This window comes from Myotis daubentonii, chromosome 8, assembly GCF_963259705.1.
Source record: "Myotis daubentonii chromosome 8, mMyoDau2.1, whole genome shotgun sequence".
Lineage (NCBI taxonomy): Eukaryota > Metazoa > Chordata > Mammalia > Chiroptera > Vespertilionidae > Myotis > Myotis daubentonii.
In genome coordinates this window covers 32402489-32415506 of record NC_081847.1, presented here as the reverse complement: position 1 = coordinate 32415506, position 13018 = coordinate 32402489, and the positions used below count along the sequence as shown (strand labels likewise).

General features: G+C 45.6%; 1 protein-coding gene across 3 annotated transcripts in view; it reads right to left on the bottom strand.

Annotated features, from left to right (window-relative positions):
* The window catches only part of LOC132239440 (signal-regulatory protein beta-1-like), a 30457-nt gene extending 23269 nt beyond the window's left edge, over window positions 1–7188 (bottom strand). For 2 of the 3 annotated variants that reach the window (XM_059705745.1, XM_059705746.1), the window contains exon 1: window positions 7097–7181. In XM_059705745.1, the coding sequence (XP_059561728.1) occupies window positions 7097–7166 (70 nt within the window). In that variant the 5' untranslated portion in view covers window positions 7167–7181. Of the gene's footprint in view, window positions 1–7096 lie in introns of all 3 variants that reach the window. The other variant, XM_059705747.1, reaches the window with a different exon arrangement.
* Window positions 7189–13018: the final 5830 nt, after the last annotated feature.

The window sequence follows — 13018 nt, the reverse complement described above, 5'->3', positions numbered from 1 at the left end:
GTTGTGAGCAGAGATAATGGCTGTGTTTTGTGGGATTTGCATTTAACTGCAAGAACTACTATGGATCAACTTCCATTTCCCTGGAGACCCACATGTAATGATGGGGTGAACTTCATCAGCCTGGGTACTTGAGTGGCAGTGATGTGCAGAGCTCCCAACACACTGTGAATGTGTCATTTAAATTAAAAGTACAACAATGTTTTAAGTCCCTGAGATTTTTTCACATAGCAAATCATGTTATACTAGAGGCCCAGTGCACAGCATAGCGACCAGTCCTTCAGTTCAGCTGTTCCATCAATTTCCATATTACCCTTTTATTATATAGGATTAGTTTCCTAAGGCTGATTTAAGAAAATACTTTAAACAACAGAAATCTGTTATTTTATCGTTCTGGAAGTCAGAATCCAAAGTTGCTGCTACTGGACTAAATTCAAGGTGTTGCTGAGCCACATTCCTTCCGGAGGCTCTGTTCTCTGCCTTTCCAAATTGTAGAGGCTGTCTGCACACCTTTCCTCATGGCCCCCATCTGCCTGGCACTCCAACCTCTTGCTTCCACTATCACTTGCTCTTCTCTAATTTTGATTGTTTACTACCTTTTTTGTAAGGACCTTTGTGATTCTATTGTGTGTACCTGATAATCTAGGATAATCTATAATAATAAAAGCATAATATGCTAATTAGACCGGATAGACGAATGACCTTCCAGATGTCATTCCGGAGTCCTTCCAGACAAAGCCATGATGGCCGAGGCAGAGGTGGTTAGGGGTGATCAGGCAGGCAGGCGAGCAGTTAGGGGTGATCAGGCAGGCAGGCGAGCAGTTAGGGGCAATCAGGCAGGCAGGCAGAGGGGTTAGGGGTGATCAGGCAGGAGAGCTGTTAGGAGCCAGTGGTTCTGGATTGCAAGAGGGATGTCTGACTGCTGGAATTGGGCCTAAACCGGCAGTTGGACATCCCCCGAGGGTTCCTGGATTGCAAGAGGGTGCAGGCCAGCTGAGTGCCACCTCCCATCCTCGTGCACGAATTTCGTGCACTGGGCCTCTAGTATTTTTATATCAACAGTCTTAATTTAATCATTTCTCCAAAATCTCTTTTACCATCTAAAGTAAAATATTCACAGGCTCTGGGTATTAAGGAATAAACTCCTTTTGTGGGGTGGGGTACATTGCTCTGTTTACCACACACATCTCTTCTGACTGTTATAGAAACTGCTATAAATAAAAACACCTATGCATGCAGCATTGCCACAGAGTATGGATGACAAGGCCATGACTGGAATCTACATAAGAACTATTCAAGCAGTAAACTGGGGGAGCAGTTTGCAAAATACAACTAGAAAGCAATCACAGAAGGAAAATAAAGTACCCACAAATAAAAAGAAATCAAGCAACACACCCCAAAAACCAACGGCTCTAAGAAGAAATAGAGAATACCTTGAGGAAAGTGAGAGTGAAAACACCACACATCAAAACATATGATGCAGACAAAGCAGTGCAAGAGGAAATTTATAGCTGTAAATACATACATTAAAAAGAGAAAAAATCGTAAATCAATAACATATTGTATATCAAAGAAATTTGATAAAGAATGGAAAAATAAACCCTAAACTAAAGTAGCAGAAGGAAGAAAATAATAAAGGTTAGTGCAGAGGTAAATAAAATGTGAATTAAAAAAAAAATCACAGAGAAAATTATAAAACCAAGAGAGGGTCTTCAAAAACTTCCACACAATGAACAAACCTTTAGTTATGTTGACTAAGAAAATAATGGAGAGGATGCAAATAAGTAAAATCAGAAAGAAAAGAGCATTCCTAATAATTTTGCAGAAACAGAACTTAGTTACATTTTTATAAGATACAGTGGTGATGAACAATCCAAAAATGAAATTAAGCAAACAATTCTATTATCTTCCTTTTTTTTTTTTTTTAATCCTTACCCGAGGATATTTTCCATTGATTCTTAGAGAGAGTGGAAAGGAGAGGGAGAGACAGAGAGAAACACAGATGTGAGAGAGACACATCAATTTGTTGTCTCCTAAATGTCCCCCACCAGGGCCCAGGGCCCAGGGCCCGGAGCTTGTAACCGAAGTACATGCACTTGACTGGACTAGAACCGGGGGCCCTTCAGTCCCCAGGTTCTATCCACTGAGCCAAACTGGCTAGGGCAGTGGTTGGCAAACTGTGGCTCCCGAGCCACATGCGGCTCTTTGCCCCCTTGAGTGTGGCTCTTCCATAAAATACCAGGTGCGGGTGCACACATACAGTGCAATTGAAACTTCGTGGCCCATGAGCAGAAGTCAGTATTTTGTGGAAGAGCCACACTCAAGGGGCCAAAGAGCTCCATGTGGCTTGTGAGCCGCAGTTTGCTGACTCCTGGGCTAGGGCAACAATTCTATTTTCAATAGCAACAGCAAGCATAAAATACTTAGGAGTATATTTAGCCACTGAGATAAAGACTTGTAAATGGAAAAGTATAAAACATGGCTGAAATAAATTTACACAGACTTAAACGGAAAAACATCTGTGTTCATGGACTGGAAGACTTAGTGCTGTTAAGAAGCCAATGGGGCTTAAAGCAATCTACAGAGTCAATAAAAACCTCATCAAAATCCCCATGGCGTCTTTTGAAGAAATACAAAGCCTATTCTGAAGTTCAGGTAAAATCTCAAGGCACCCCAAATAATGACACAATCTTGAAAAAGAAAGATAGTTCAAGGACTCACACTTGCTGATTTAAAACATAGTACAAAACTATAGCAACCAAAGTAAGTGTTGTTCTGTCATTAAATAGATAGATAGTTAAATGGAACAGAATAGAAAATCTAGAAATAAACCCTCACATATATGGCCAAATGATTTTCCACAAAGACCCCAAGGTTATTGAATGAAGTGTTTCAACACATGGTGCGGGGACATTGGGTGTCCACCTGCAAGAGAATGAAGTTGGACTTTATCTTATATCATAAACAAAAGTAAATGCAACATGAATCAGAAACCTGCAAAGGTGGCCCACAGAATGTTCTTTCTGATTTTACTTATTTGCATCTTCTCCATTATTTTCTTAGTCAACATCTATACAAATAAAGAGGTAATATGCAAATTAGGCCAGGACACCATAACGGGTCATGACCAGACAGGAGGAGGTTGCGTGGCAGGTGAGGCCTGGAGTGGAGACGGAGGCAGACACAGAGGGGCCTGCCCGAGCCGGCACGGCAGCTCTGGCGGCCCAGAGCAGCGGACACAGGCAGGGGGGCCAGGGAGGCCTGGGGCTGTCCGAGCCACTGTGCCTGCTCAGGCAGCCCTGGAGTGGACACAGGCAGGGGGGCGGGCAGCGGGGGCCTGGGGCGGAAGTCAGGTGTGGGTCCCAGCCACCTGCAGCGTGGGTCCGGCCTGACTCCTGCGGTGGCCCGCGGGGTGCCTCCTGACACAGCGGGAGGCAGGGCACCTCCTCGGCGATTTCGATCCCGTGCTGGGCCTCTTACTAAATATAAGAACTAAGACTATAAAATTCTTAGGAAAAGACCCCAGCATAGATGAAACTCTTCATGACTTTGTGTGTGGCAATGATTTCTTGGATATGACACCCAAAGCACAGGCTACAAAGATAAAACAGTGTCACTCAGAGGAGGAGGCAGCTGTGGCACCACAGAAAAGTCCAGCGTTCTTTTTGATTTCTTAGCTTCTCCTCAGGGAGAAATTCTGTGGGTCACCTTTGCAGAGTGCGAGCTGGTGAAACCCACCCCCTTACACTGTCTGCAACCACACATGCCTCTAAGGAGGCTGCCTGCTGTCACAGGGCAGGTCCTCTGGTACCAAAGGTTTGGGGTTTTAAATCTGGAGGAGAAGACTGGGGATGAGGAAGCTGAACAGCCGAGACAAAAATGGGAAAAATAGGAATGAATCTTGGAGGGAGAAGGGGAGGGACTAGAGGAGGGAAGAGAAAAGAGGGATCAGCGTGGAGAGGAGCAGGGAATGGCAGCAACTCTGCCATCTGCGCATCCGTGATTCTCATATTTGCATCTGTGACCATGGCCTTTCCCCTGAACTCTGGACTCATGTGTCCAACTCTCCACTCACATCTTTCTTTGGATGGAAACGAACATGTCACAGCTAACATGTCTAAACTGGACTCCTGAGTTCCCCGCAGCTTTCTGTACCTCACCTGAGGCACCTTCATTCCTCAATGCTCAGGTCCTAAACAACTGGAGTCTTTCTCTCCCGCCCCCGTCCTAAGCACCAGAGCTGCCGTGCTCCCCTTCAGCATGCACCCACTGTCTACAGCTTTCCGCTGTCTCCTCTGGCTATGGTCCTGGTACAAGTCACTTCTTCCAGTTTGCATGAATGCTCTGTTGCTTTGCTTCTCTCTATGTGCAGTTATAGCCTACACTCAACAAAATGTTATGATCCCTTAAAACATATGTCAGGTTATGTCACTTCTTTCTTCAAAACTTGGCAGTGACAACCTTTTCACTCTGAGCAAAAACTTAAGTACCTGAACACAGCAGGAGGGCTCTACTCTCGGGGCCTTTGCCCATGCTGTTCCCTGACAGGAGGCTCTTCCCCCGATAACCGCATGCCTCACTCCCAACCTTCTGTTAATCTTGGCTTACAATTTCCCTTCTCAGTGATGCCCACCCAGACTACACTGGTTAAAACACATTCCACCATACAGATCCCCCAATTCTCCTGTTCAGTAGAACTTTAATTTTCACCCTAACATTTATCACTTTCTAATATCTGTATTATTTACTTATTTATTTACTGTCATTTCTCCACTGGGATATAAGGTACATGAGGACAGCTACTTAGCTTTTCCATTCACCACTGCACCCCAAGTTCCTATAATGGCTCCTGGTGCATAGTCAGTATCCAATAAATATGTGTGTCATATGTGTGAACTGCCCAGTCAGACTCCTCTCTGAAACTCTAAAGCCTGTTTTAAGTGGGCAAGTCTGTGGAATTTATGTCAGAAACATAGTTTCTCAACTAGATGTTAACACACACACACACACACACACACACACACAGAGAGAGAGAGAGAGAGAGAGAGAGAGAGAGAGAGAGAGAGAGAGAGAGCATTCTGTGCTTATGCAGAAAGCAGAAGAACCCAAGAGCAGAAAACCACAAACTCTCTCCCCCACCCACCCCTCTTCCCTACACCCATTGTCACAGGCAGCAAAAATCTCATGGAAAGGACCTGGGGTAAAGATGAAACCCATGAGCTCTAGGATCAGACTGTTTGAATTCAAATAATAGCTCTACCATTTACCACCGGCTGGCCTTGAAACTCTCTGTGCCTCTGCTTTCTCTCCTGTAGGCAAGGCGACAACAGGATCAGCCTCGGATAGAGTACTAACATGAGAAAACAGACACTAGAATGTCTAACAGTATCAGCACATGGTGGGTGTTCAAGAAATTGGAAAGTTATCACTCATTATACTTCCTGGGGCCTTGATGCTTCAACTGACATTAGAGGGTATAGCTACGGATACAGGCATGTGTAGATATAGATAAAGATGTAGACACAGATGCAGATGCAGATGTAGATGTAGGTGTAGGTGTAGATGTAGAAAGAGAGCTATGGATATAGATGTTGATATAGATAGAGTTACAGATATAGACAGGAGTCTCTGTGTCTTTTATCCCCTTTTTTTCCTCCTCACCCCCCTCCATCATGGGAGAGGGATGCCACATTAATAATGAACAAAATTCTACTTATTTCACCAAGAGAGGAGCTTGCTTATCTTAACAGTTTGGGGAGGGTCAGTAGTAAGTTTAGAGAAGTAGAAAGAAGGAAGGGTGTCTGAGAGACAGAGGGAACTAAACATCTGTTTGTATGCATTTCATGAAGAGGATTTGAAGAGAACAAAAATAAAAGGCTTTTCAAAAATATCGTGTGTGTGTGTGTGTATGTGTGTGCATGCACTCCCTTACACCAGCACACACACACACACACACACACACACACAGATACATGCATCACAAATATATATAGGAGGATAGCCTCGCAAGCTAGTACACAGGTTTTTGTGAGGATTAAATAAAATTATAATACATAGCCTTGACGGGTTTGGCTAAGTGGATGGAGCATAAGCCTGAGGACTGAAGGTCCCAGGTTCGATTCCGGTCAAGGGCATGTACCTTGGTTGCGGGCACATCCCCAGTAGGGGGTGTGCAGGAGGCAGCTGATCGGTGTTTCTCTCTCATCGATGTTTCTTTGTATCCCTCTCCCTTCCTCTCTGTAAAAAAATCAATAAAATATATTTTTTGAAAAATAAAATTATAATACATAGTAAATGCTCAGCAACATACTTGGCACATAGGAACCACGCAACGTATTAACACAAGTTCCTGAGTAAACAGCAGCATCTGAACTCGGTCTCTGAGCAGCCTGATGGGTGATGACTGTTCTTGGGTTTACTTCTCCGTGTTTCTGATTTTTCTCAATCAGCCTCCACTGCGAAGCCCTAAACATGGTTAAAGGAGTGAGCTCTGGAGCTGCTCGGCCTGGGCTGAAATCCAGGCTGAACCACTGCCTTACTCAGGTGACACTGGACATGTTTCTCTGCCTCAGTTTCCTCATGTGCACATCGGGGATAAGAGGAATAGATCTCACACAGGGATGTTGTGATGACCAGAGGGTTTCATGCACACAGAGTTGTCAGTATTGCGGTTTTAAAAAAAATATATATTTTATTGATTTTTTACAGAGAGGAAATGAGAGGGATAGAGAGTTAGAAACATCGATCAGCTGCCTCCTGCACACCTCCTACTAGGCATGTGCCCGCAAGCAAGGTACATGCCCCCGACCGGAATCGAACCTGGGACCCTTCAGTCCGCAGGCCGACGCTCTATCCACTGAGCCAAGCCAGCTAGGGCCGCAATTGCGGTTTTAAGCATCATCTGTCTTGATGCCTCTGGTAACCAGGTGCAGGCGATGGACCCACAGAGAAAACGCTCGGATCCCTGACTTCATGTGCTCGGATACTGCCCTGTTGGCAGCACTGGGTGATGCACCTTGTTTTCCTGGAGACTCCAATTCCAGGGGAAGGAAGAAGTCCAGGGGCAGGGAGAGAATATTCTACCCCAAGGAGTGCTCACCTGGGAGGCCCAGCAGTAGAGTCAGCAGCAGGCAAGGAGGAGGGCGGGGCCAGGAGGAAGGGACAGGCATCCTGGAGGCCTGAGGGGCCTGCTGTGTCCAAGTGTGTGCCTGGAGGACCCAGACGCTCTGCTCTGTGAGAGGAGTGAGGCCCCAGCTGTGTGATAGAAGAGGAAGCGCCTAGGAAGGGGTGCAAGGCTGTGACACAGTAGCCAGCCTCTATATTCTAAACAGTTCCTGATTGTGAAATAGTCAGTAGGGGAAGCAACCTCAGGGTGAGCAGTTACTCATCTTAGTTTTCAGAGAAACTAGGACAGGCCTCCAGGGAGTAGTGCTCAGGGCGTCTGCTCTCCACTGGCCCCTCAGCCCCTATGAGGTGTTCATGGGATGTGGCCGGCTTATGGCTGCATCTCCTTCAGCCGCAGCAAGAGCTACTCATTGGAGGAAGGAGAGGGTTCACCAGAGCCTGGTCAGGTTGGGATGGAACCGGTCTGCTCCGGAATGACTCCGGATCTTAACCCTTTATTGAGGTAACTGGTAAAACTTAGCCCAAATGCAAGTGTGAGGTGGACCTCAGAACTGGTATGTGCTTCTATCCTACAAAAGAAATACTATCCTGACTTCTTTGTGGAAAGGAAGTAGGTCCTATGACCCAGCAATTACACTCCCAGGCATTTATCTCAGACACATGAAATCTTATGTCCACACAAAAATCTGTGCATGATGTTATAGCAGTTTTCTTTGCAATAACAACAACAACAAAACTTGAAACAATGGAAATGTCCCATAATAAGTGAATGGTTAAACAAACGGTGGTGCATCCATACACGGAAGTCCTACTCAGCAATGAAAAGGAATGCATTATTTACATGTGCAACAATTTGTAAGTTTCTCAAAGGCATTCTGTTGGGTGACCAGAATCAATCCCAAAATGTCACAGACTGCTTGATTCCACTTATATCACATCCTGGAAATGACAGAGTGGAGAGCAGATCCACATTCGAGAGGTTTGGTACAGTGAGGGCGGGGTCACTATAAAGGGCTCGCACTGGGAGACCACTGTGGTCTGCCTCCTGGTGGTGGGCACACACACACACATACATACGGTTCAACATAGCAAAGAAGGGACTGTTTCAAGATTCAGCTGTAAATGCCAGTCTCATGGTCATGATGATGTAGATACTATTCAGTGACCCAAAATGTTGATGTAATGATAGTAGGGTGATGGGGAATGGAGTGTGTGTGTGTGTGTGTGTGTGTGTGTGTGTGTGTGTGTGATGACGTCAGGAGTAACAGAACCTGTGTCCGCATCTTCCTCAGTGGAAAGTCCATAAATAATGCCTGAGAGAGAAAAATCAAGAAGTGAAATAGAAGCACAGTGTATGAGGTACGGCTGCAAAGCTGAAGTAAGTAGTTAAAAGAGCTAAAAATGGCTGCCTCTGAGAGGCAGAAAATCGTGGGAGGTTAGGGAGACTCCAGTTTCTACATGTAGAGCTTTGCAGAACCATGTGCATATGTGACTGTGATAAAGGTAGAAACCAACTCCAGATAACTAGATTAATGTTGTAAGAGGTAAACAAAGCTCAGCCACGGTGGCTCAGTGTTAGAGTGTCGACCTATGAATCAGGAGGTCACAGTTTGATGCCCTGTCAGGGCACATGCCTGGAGTGTGGGCTCCATCCCTGATTATGCAGGAGGCAGCTGATCAATGATTCTCTCTCATCATTGATGTTTCTATCTCTCCCTCCCTCTCCCTTCCTCTCTGAAATCAATAAAAAAATATTTTTTTAGCCGAAACCGGTTTGGCTCAGTGGATAGAGCGTCGGCCTGCGGACTGAAAGGTCCGAGGTTCGATTCCGGTCAAGGGCATGTACCTGGGTTGTGGGCACATCCCCAGTGGGAGTGTGCAGGAGGCAGCTGATCGATGTTTCTCTCTCATCGATGTTTCTAACTTTCTATCTCTCTCCCTTCCTCTCTGTAAAGAATCAATAAAATATATTTAAAAAAAATATTTTTTAAAAAAAGAGTTAAACGTAAAAGAATGCCCATCTATACAATAAAAGGGCAATACGCTAATTAGACCAGGCCTCCTTCCAGATGTCCTCTGGACAAAGTCCACAGTGGCGGGGGCCAAGGCAGAGGTGGTTAGGGGAGATCAGGCCAGCAGGGGAGGGTGGTTAGGGGCTTAGGGGGTGATCAGGTTGGCAGGGGAGGGCAGTTAGGGGCTTAGGGGGTGATCAGGCTGGCAGGGGAGGGCAGTTAGGGGCTTAGGGGGTGATCAGGCTGGCAGGGGAGGGCAGTTAGGGGCTTAGGGGGTGATCAGGCTGGCAGGGGAGGGCAGTTAGGGGCTTAGGGGGTGATCAGGCTGGCAGGGGAGGGCAGTTAGGGGCTTAGGGGGCAATCAGGCTGGCAGGAGAGAGCAGTTAGGGGCTTAGGGGGCGATCAGGCTGGCAGGGGAGGGCAGTTAGGGGCTTAGGGGGTGATCAGGCTGGCAGGAGAGAGCAGTTAGGGGCTTAGGGGGCGATCAGGCTGGCAGGAGAGAGCAGTTAGGGGCTTAGGGGGCGATCAGGCTGGCAGGGGAGGGCAGTTAGGGGCTTAGGGGGTGATCAGGCTGGCAGGGGAGAGCAGTTAGGGGCTTAGGGGGTGATCAGGCTGGCAGGGGAGGGCAGTTAGGGGCTTAGGGGGTGATCAGGCTGGCAGGGGAGGGCAGTTAGGGGCTTAGGGGGCGGTCAGGCCAGCAGGGGAGGGCAGTTAGGGGCTTAGGGGGCGGTCAGGCCAGCAGGGGAGGGCGGTTAGGAGCTTAGGGGGCGATCAGGCTGGCAGGGGAGAGCAGTTAGGGGCTTAGGGGGCAATCAGGCTGGTCAGGGAGCAGTTAGGGGGCAATCACGCCAGCAGTCAGAGGTAATTAGGGGCAATTAGGCAGGCAGGCAGGTGAGAGGTTAGGAGCCAGTAGTCCCAGATTGAGAGAGGGACATCCCCTGAGGGGTCCCGGGTTGGAGAGGGTGCAGCCCGGGCTGAGGCTCCCCCTCGTGTGCACAAATTTCATGCACTGGGCCTCTAGTACTATTTTAATTAGTAAGAGTTTTATACGTGTTGGTTGTAAAAATGATGATCAAAATCAATTACCATCCTAAAGAGTAGTCTAAAACCACTAAAAACAGTAATTATGCTTTTAAAAGATTCTATAAACTAGAAAGTATTAGAGATAGCTCTAATTAGAGATGCATAAGAACATTATTGGGTGGGGAGGGAACACATGAAATTGTAAAAGTCTTTTAAAAACCTAAATAAATAGAGGTATATTATATCCATGGATGGGAAAACTCAATATTGAAGACATATCAGTTTGCCTGAATTAATATTATATAAATTCAATGCAATTATATAATGTTTCTAAAAGGACTTTTTGGTGAAACTTGACAAAGTCATTCTAAAATGCATTTGGGTCAAGAATAGCCTGACAAGAAAAGGTAGGAAGACTTTCCCCAAAGAGGTCCAACATTATTATAAAGCTTCCCTAATTAAGACAGGGCTATCCTGACAGAGAGACAGACAAGCAGCTCAAAGCAACAGAAACCTCACAAAGAAAACCACATCTTTATGGAAACGTGATATATGGCAAAGGTGGCAGCGCCAATCATTGAGCGCTGGGTAAATAATCTTTGTGGAAGAAAAAGAACAAACTGATGGCTGCCAAATGGGACAGGGTCAGGGGACTGAGTGAAAAGGGTGAAGGGATTAAGAAGTATAAATTGGTAGTTACAAAATAGTCACGGGGATGTAAGGTATAGTTTAAGAAATAGAATCCTATATAATAAAGAGCTAATATGCAAATGGTCATCATGCCCTCGCGTCCTCGTGCCCTCGTGCCCTCACACCCTCATGCCCTTGCACCAGGGCCGGGGGACCTGAGGCTGGGCTGGGGGTTCTGAGGCTGTGCTCCCCCCACCCCCCCACCCTGTGGGGCTTGAGGGGGATGGGGCTGGCCGGGTCTGGGTCTCGCATGATTTTGAGGCGCGTGTGGGTGGACAGGGACTTGACTCTGGGTCCCACGGAACACCCCAGACTCTGACAGGAGGAAGATTTTCCTATACATTTTACTACTTTTCTCTCATCTCTGACACTTCTATTATAGAGAAAGTGCAAATTGCAATATTAAGATATTTCCTCTAAATAGTTCCCTTTTAATGTGCACAAATTTCATGCACCGGGCCACTAGTATAGTCAAGGGCATTGTAATAGCTATGAATGGTGCCAGGTGTGTACTGAATTATTAGAGGGATCACTTTGTAAATTACATAAATGTCTAACGACTATAATGTACACCTGAAACCAATAATGTTTAACATCAAACGTAATTGAGAAAAAGACTTACCACTTCTAAGACATGCAGACACACACACCAGAAAAAACATGGCTAGGTCAAAGGCGTACGTGCAAAGAGCAAAACTCGATAAAAAGCTGAAAACTTTTCTTTATAAAACAAAAGCTCCCAAATGATAACAACACTGCCGCTCATGGCCCAAACAAGAGGAACCAGAAGGGCTCTGCATATGCGCCAGGGAAGCAAAGATATAATGTTGGTTGCAAAGTTGCACTAGCACAACTTTAGATAGAGCTTTACTACCATCTTGATAAGAATCTATAAATTGCAGCATATCTTACAATAGAAAACTGTAGAGCATGGAAAATTAATAAAATGGAGTTACCGACACATATATCAACATTATTAAAACACACAGAACTGTGTGAAGCATAAAGTTCCAGAATGTTGTAAACAGTATAATAGCAGTTACCTAAAATTTAAAACATGCAAAGCAATATTAAATATTGCTTAAGGATTTACATAGGCTGGAAACCAAGACCAACAGTAATTAATATAAATGCAAGAAGTCCACTAGAAGGCTGAGTTTGGGCTTTGATGCTCACAGGGTAAATTTGCATTTTATTACCTACTGCTGACTCAATGGCCTAAAGCAAACTCCCCCAACCCTGATAATCTTACTTTTTACTAAACATTACCATTGATATGTCTGTTTGCATTCCTAAAAGGCAATTGTGTATTCTAGTAAATAAAAGCAGACAGGAACGGAGACTCAGTGGAACTTGACTTCTCCAGTCGAGCTTTCCCCTGGCTTCCCCCCATAATTTCAAAATTAATTTGTGTGTCAATTTGTGTGTCAGCTGTTTCTCCAAGCTTTTGAACCTGAAAGCCACGCTGGCCTCGGCCTTTCACATACATATATGTTGTAAAAGTAGAAAATCATGCTAGAAAATGATTAACACACAATTTAGGACAGTGTTTTCAGAAGGAACAGAGAACATAATAGAAATATGTGAATGTTTTGTAAAGAGAGATGGTAGGTCCATGGATACCATTAATATTCTTTATATATTTCAAAATAGTAAAATGCTTATTCAACTTAGTGATTTCAAATATCTGTTTGTTAAAATAAAAGTATACTGGCAGAGCTCTGGATAAAAGTAAAGTCTGCTCGGAATATTAAGGGCTGTTTATGATGAGGGGAGGTGAAACTTCTCTTCACGTTCCCGGTTCTGGTTTGGGTGGAGGCAGGGCCAGTGTGAAGCTCGATGCATCAAGGTCCAGACATCCCCGAGTCTCCGTGACCGAAGGCCATCCTTGACTCAGCTGTATTACCAGAGAGAGACAACATCAGGAGGTGTGTGGAGGGAGCTCCTGTGCAGGTGGGGCTGGCAGAGTGAGGAGCAGGGGTCTCGGGTAAGGGGCGGGTCCTTGCTGCTTCTTCCCTCCAATTGAGGCCTTTGGTGAAGGCAGGGGGGGCTGTAGGGAAAAACATTCATTCATTCATTTCATAAACATTTATTGAGCATCTGCTAAGTGACAGTCACTCCGGTTGCCCTGAGTTCATGATGTAGATCGGAAACGATGCCCCGAAACACTA